This window comes from Apaloderma vittatum, unplaced genomic scaffold, assembly GCF_000703405.1.
Source record: "Apaloderma vittatum isolate BGI_N311 unplaced genomic scaffold, ASM70340v1 scaffold12675, whole genome shotgun sequence".
Classification (NCBI taxonomy): domain Eukaryota; kingdom Metazoa; phylum Chordata; class Aves; order Trogoniformes; family Trogonidae; genus Apaloderma; species Apaloderma vittatum.
In genome coordinates this window covers 51,141-57,140 of record NW_009716568.1, presented here as the reverse complement: position 1 = coordinate 57,140, position 6,000 = coordinate 51,141, and the positions used below count along the sequence as shown (strand labels likewise).

Genomic DNA, 6,000 nt, shown 5'->3' with positions numbered 1-6,000 from the left:
GCAAGTTTTTCTACCCTCCCAGCCACAGATTCAACAGTAGTGACCATGAATTGGTGTTATTCCTCGGAGGGGTAGTGTTGCACCAGCTTCTCCTAGGAAAAGAGGAAGGAATGGGAACCTGGTGAAGTAAGATGAGCTTTTGGATAAGCTGTGCCCACGGCTGCTGTTTTCAGTCAGGTAAGCAGGACGGATTTTTTGCTCCTGGATTTTTGTCAAGCATGAAGAAAGTAGAGAGCCAAAGTAGTTCTCTGATGGTTTTGGAAGTTTTTCTTCAATTAGCTCACCAGTGTTTAGTATGTCTAGAAACATTTGTCACAGTCTACCTTGGTAGCACTGCTGCCCTCTTTCCAGTGTGAGAGGCCTTCACAGCCTGGCAGAGCCGCAGAGTGCCGTGCCGCAGCCCGCACCTGAGGCACGGGAACAGGCAGGCCAGGGCTTGAGCTGTGGTGCCTTGTTACGAGCCAAACGCTGGCCTCGGTGTCTGCAGCTGAGCGAGGATTGAAGTTGCAAACTTGGAGCTGACGCTCTGCTTCGTGTGCTGGCACCGCACATCAGAACTTCTGATACAATCAAGTAAAAATATTACCAGGAGCCCAAATACCCTCCAGATATTTTGCTGTAAATTTCGTGTAGTTCAGTACAGGGTGCTGTGTGGGATGGCCACGAGCCCAGTGGTTGGCAGGGGTGGGCAGAGAGACCTGCTGTGCTGTGTTTGAAGGCGCCCTGTCCCCTCCACTTACTGTCATGAACTAACAGGATTCCTCAAATAAGAAGCAAAGTGACTTCGCTGGTCTTTCCAGTCAGCAGAGAACCTTGGTGCAGTTAGGGGAATAATGCTGTCTGGGATAAGATAAAATCAGTACACTGAGCTAGACAATGTCAATTAGAAGAGGTCCTGAGGCAAGTCCTTCCTGTAAGGATACGAAGATTGCGTCCCTGATGCCTGGACACTCACTGATGCAACACAGTTAGACTTCCTGATCATTTCCTCCATGGATAACTTAGGATAGTAAGCCAGGTAGAAGGCCAGTGCTCCCACAAAACTGTCTCCAGCTCCCTAGAATAAAATAACAAACAAGCTTAAGCGTGCTTGCACAGGGAAACAATTCAGATGTGTTTACTGGAAAGACAAAAGTTGCAGCGGTGATTGCCGGAGTCAGGAAATTGTTCAGGCATTGAGTTCACTTTTCTATGCCTAGGAAATTCTGCCATGGTAAACTAGTGCCACGATCCTGTCTTTGTGCCCAGCTGTTGAATGAAGGTACACATTATAATACAGCTTAAAACTTAAAGAAAAGCAAGTGTGCTATAGTTCAGCACATGCTGTTACAAACCGCTTTTGAAACTTCCTGTTGCTGGAATGTCTGATTTTGATTTCTCAACCTGAATGTTTCATTAAAACTGTTTTTTCTCATTTAACTTCTGTTTTTCATAAAGGGCAGTGGTAGAAGGGGCAGAGAAAAGGGGAAAAGAATAAACTGCGTGGCATCTGTAAATTCCTAGTTGCAGAATGATCATTTTGATGCCTCCAGAAGTTGTCTGTTGTTTGTTAAAAAGGTCCTGCTAGTGAAGGCAGCAGTGGCCCTCTTGGGCTACCCGTGCCAGGCTGCGTCTCCCACCAGAGCTGCCCAGTGCTCTCTGTCCACTGCCCTGCACGAGCTCTCAGCATGGAGTTCGCCTTTCCTGCACCGATACTGGTGTGACCCTCCCAGGTACCACTAGTCCTGCTCTGATCAGCAGGGGATGACAACCATTTGCCTCGTCACTGCTTTTTAAGACTAAATGTTGTTTTGTGATGCTCAGGGCTCTGTAATACCCCCAGCAGCTGGCAAAATGAATAATTTTAACTTGATTTGCTCATATCATTCCACAGTGTCCCTTCCTCTTCCTCCCCTAAAACTGGCTTGACTTCTAAGGCCAGACTGATAACGATTCTTGTCGGTGCCATAAAACTGGTTCTAAGGTCTCCTTCTCTTAATCATACATTTATACCAGTAAAAGCGTTACAAGGGAGACACTTACAATATTTAACTCAAGAACCAGCATATGGACTATCTCTCCTGAGGAGTTTTGCCTCTACAGTTGTAATAAACAGGCCCCAGGAGTGAGAGGATGAGAGCAAAAGGCCTGGAAAAATAGTTGAGCAAAGTTTCCAACTGGAAGTCAAGGCTAGGAAGTAATTTTCCGATTTTGCATTCTCATGCTTCTCAGCGTTAAACTCGTACTTACACTAAATTCACCTGCATATAATATCATTCCAGCAAAACAAACAAACAAACCACTTCCACAGAAATTTGTCTGAACGTTACAAGCAGCTGACAGGGCAGAGCAGCAATGGCATTGTGAGCAAACCCTAAAGGGGGTGAGGGCAGGATACGCCCTGGCTGTGCCGCTCTCTCCTCGCCCAGCCCTTCCACAGCAGCTGTTTGCATTGGTGTTCCCAGCCAGGGAACTCCCTGCTTAACTCTTGCTTAGCCCAAAGCATGGACGCTCTCTTCCATTGCCTTCGCAGTGGGGTACGATGGAGAAGGTTGTCTGGCAAATTACATGTTAATAGGCGAGGTTGTACCCCAGCACACAGCTGTAGCAGCACCTGTTTCAACAGTTCTCTGTTTCTGAACATGGTGGGGGGCAGGTGAAGGTTTTTATCAATTTCTGTTGGGCTTTTGTCTCTCTTCTGGTTTCCAGCGTGCTCCCACAATGGCAGGTGGAGCAGGAGCAAGTGACTGCTAGTTAAGCATTGCCAGTGTCTTTTGTCTGATGCATAATACAAAAATCTCCAGCCCATCTCAGAATTTATAATCTAATCAGCACAGGATTAATTATTAAAGCTATTCTGGTGCTGCTGTTAACAGACAGAAGTAGAACTTCAGTGAGCAGATCTGTTGTGCTATAGCTCTAGCAGGAAGAACTCATCATTTTTACATCAAATATTTCTCATATAGCAATCACTGGGTATGGAAGTGGCCAAATATTATTTTAATGAGGAATACTCAGAATATCTGGTGTCAAACAGCATAAACTATTACCTGTCAGCAGCAAGGAGCACTATACTGTCTTTTTGATCTTTTTTTGATGGAGGTAACTAAATACTGCCTCAAATAATTGCTGCAGTGTTTGCTACCGGAGCAAAAAATGGCTGACTGCACCTCACCCACGTCTTAGTTTGGATGATGGTGAGATGGAACATAAATTCATCCTTCAGCGTTACCGTGCCTCTCCACTCGTGGGTGATGCGCTGATGTTGTGAGACAGCTGTAGGTCTCCCTTTTGGCGAGGCTGAGCTATGTTAAATGACTACAAAGATGAAAACGGGGGTGAACAGCAGACTTCCACGCAAGAGAAAAGATTATGGGATAACTGGAGAATATACAGAAGGATTTGATGCCAGTAAACTTTTGCTGAAATCCTTACTTCCCAGACAGAGACTGAAGCAGTCCGTATCTCTAATGCTTAGCTACTACAGACCCTAAGGATAATATCGATTCAGTTGTTGGTAAGCAAACGTCTTGGGGGGGTGTTTTCAATACAGGAGCTGCTACACTGGAAACAGTGGCACGTATCAGACCAAGTATGTAGACGCCCTGTTCGGGCTTGCTTCTGGTCTGTGTAGACACAACTGGTCAAACATGACTTAAAGAGCAACAGCAGAAGGGATTCAGCTGCAAAGTTTGCTGCAATGAGAACTATTTTCAGCCTACAGAAACAGACCTTCCCTCTTTGGTACTGTAGATTAAACTGCATTGGGTTTGGTAGATTTAGAAAAGGCCAGCACAAAGCAGAAGAAGGAACAGGCTCTGAGTAAAATCAAGATTATCCAAACTCTGGATTGGCAAATATTAGCTTTACATTTAGCTGTTTCAAAACTTGCTACAAAAAAAACCCCAAAACCTACTTAGCAAAAATAATTAATTTTCAAAATGACAAGCAAGGCATATTTATTCTGTCCGCTGACAAAATATAAACGCAGAATATGTTAATATTTTACATTCTTCAGCATTTGTCTTCCAGGAATCCTAATACATTGCAGACTTTGAGATATTCCTCATATCCTTGAGTGCCTGGAGACAATTCATTCCATAATTACAGAAATATAACTTGTTTAACCTTTCCTCTAAAGCAGGAGATGCTAGTTTGTATGAAATAAAATAAGAATTTGATCAAAAAAAATGTGTGATATGGCATGGCTAGTTCCAAAATGCAAATGCTACGGTTTTGACTAAGTTTTATGGGTTTGAAGCAGTTTTGAAAACCTATTTATATTCTGTGCCACTAGTCTGGAAGGTCCTTGTTTTCCTGTGTGTCTGGAAAAGGGCATTTTTGTTTATTACAACCAGCACTGATTGAGATTCTGCGCCTTTAGAGAAGAGAAAACCCATGAAAACACTTCTATTTTTACCTTATCTTTTGTTAGTCCTGATTTGTCAGAAGCTGGTTCACAACTTTATTATAACTATTTTTATGCAATGCTGCCCTGAGAAGCTTTTTAAGGAAAGTGCTTTGTAAGTGGAAACTATATTGTTCAATGGTCTTTCTAGCGAGTAAAGCACTTCTCAATCCGTCATGCATAGAATAATAGGATGCATTTCGCTTATACAATAAGGTGACTTGTTCACGAGAAAAATTTGGAGGCCAAGAGGCCAAAAAACCTCCATTCGCGGTGTTGCAGTGGTGGCACTGCCTCCTCCCAGAGCAACCCCTTGCTCAGCCTTCACCCTCCCAGCCTGTCCTCTTGGGCAAGACTAATGGCAACCATGTACGAACAGGAGGGGGGTCTGGCTCCTGAACCTCAGAAAACTTTCCTCAGGTGATGTTTCAAAAAGTTACACCCCATGTACCCTCTGTGTATTACAGGGATTTACTCCATTAAATACATTGTAGGAGCAAGTCCTAAAAGGAAAGATGTGTTATATAGCAGTACAAGAGAAACAGTAGGCATGCTGCAAGACTAAGTTCTTTGTTTAGTGAATTAAAAAAAACATCAATCCAAAAGCTGTCACAAACTGCATTAATATGTAGAATCAATGATGATGCTTGCAACAGTGCTTATAGTCTCCTAGAAGCATTCACAGCAGCACACAAATCACAGAATCACAGAATGTTAGGGGTTTGAAGGGATGTCTGAAGATTATCTAGTCCAACCTCCCTGCCAGAGCAAGATCATCTCGAGTAGGTCACAAAGGAACATGTCCAGGCAGGTTCTGAATGTCTCCAGACATGGAGACTTCACAACCTCCCTAGGCAGCCTGTGCCAGTGCTCTGTCACCCTCACAGTGAAGTATTTCCTTAAGTTTAGCTGGAATCTCCAGTTTTCCAGTTTGTGACCATTGCCTCTTGTCCTGTCACCAGACACCAGAGAGACGAGTGTGACCCTATCTTCCTGACACCCACTCTTTCGATACTTATAAACATTAATGAGGCCACCCCTCAGCCCCCTCTTCTCCAAGCTAAAGAGACCCAGCTCCTTCAACCTTTCCTCATACGGCAGATGCTCCAGCCCCCTCACCATTTTAGTGGCTGTGCTCTGGACTCTCTCCAGCAGTTCCCTCTCCTTGAATTGGGGAGCCCAGAACTGGACACAACACTCCAGGTGAGGCCTATGAACAAACCCTGAGGATGACGCTGATTAGGTGCAGTCTAAACGCGCGGCAATGCAGAGATCCCCGGCTCTGTCAAAGGAACTTGGAGAATTCCTGTTGTATTTATAGCACTCCATAACCGTGTGATACTGGATTCTGCTAAAGATGTTATCACTGTGTCACATCTGCTCAACATTCCTTGCTGTACCCTTGCCTACGCTGTACCCGCATGAGAAATTAGACCCACGTAATGCAAAAATACCTGTCAGCGAAGATGCTCGCTATCTGTTCCTTGTATGAGGGGAGAGCCTGTGTCTCCCTACAAGAATCCCTGGGCTGTGCTTTGATGAAAGGTTACTAGTGGATCTGGAGAAACATTTCCAGCCTTCGGGATATATTCAGATACTCTTGTGCCAAGAGG

General features: G+C 44.5%; 1 protein-coding gene across 1 annotated transcript in view; it reads right to left on the bottom strand.

Moving 5' to 3' along the window:
• Positions 1-883: 883 nt before the first annotated feature.
• The window catches only part of RBKS (ribokinase), a gene marked incomplete at its 5' end in the record, with an annotated part of 49,876 nt that continues 44,759 nt past the window's right edge, over positions 884-6,000 (bottom strand). The window contains one exon of the mRNA XM_009869585.1: positions 884-1,057. Coding sequence (XP_009867887.1) covers positions 884-1,057 — 174 coding nt within the window. The remainder of the gene's footprint in view (positions 1,058-6,000) is intronic.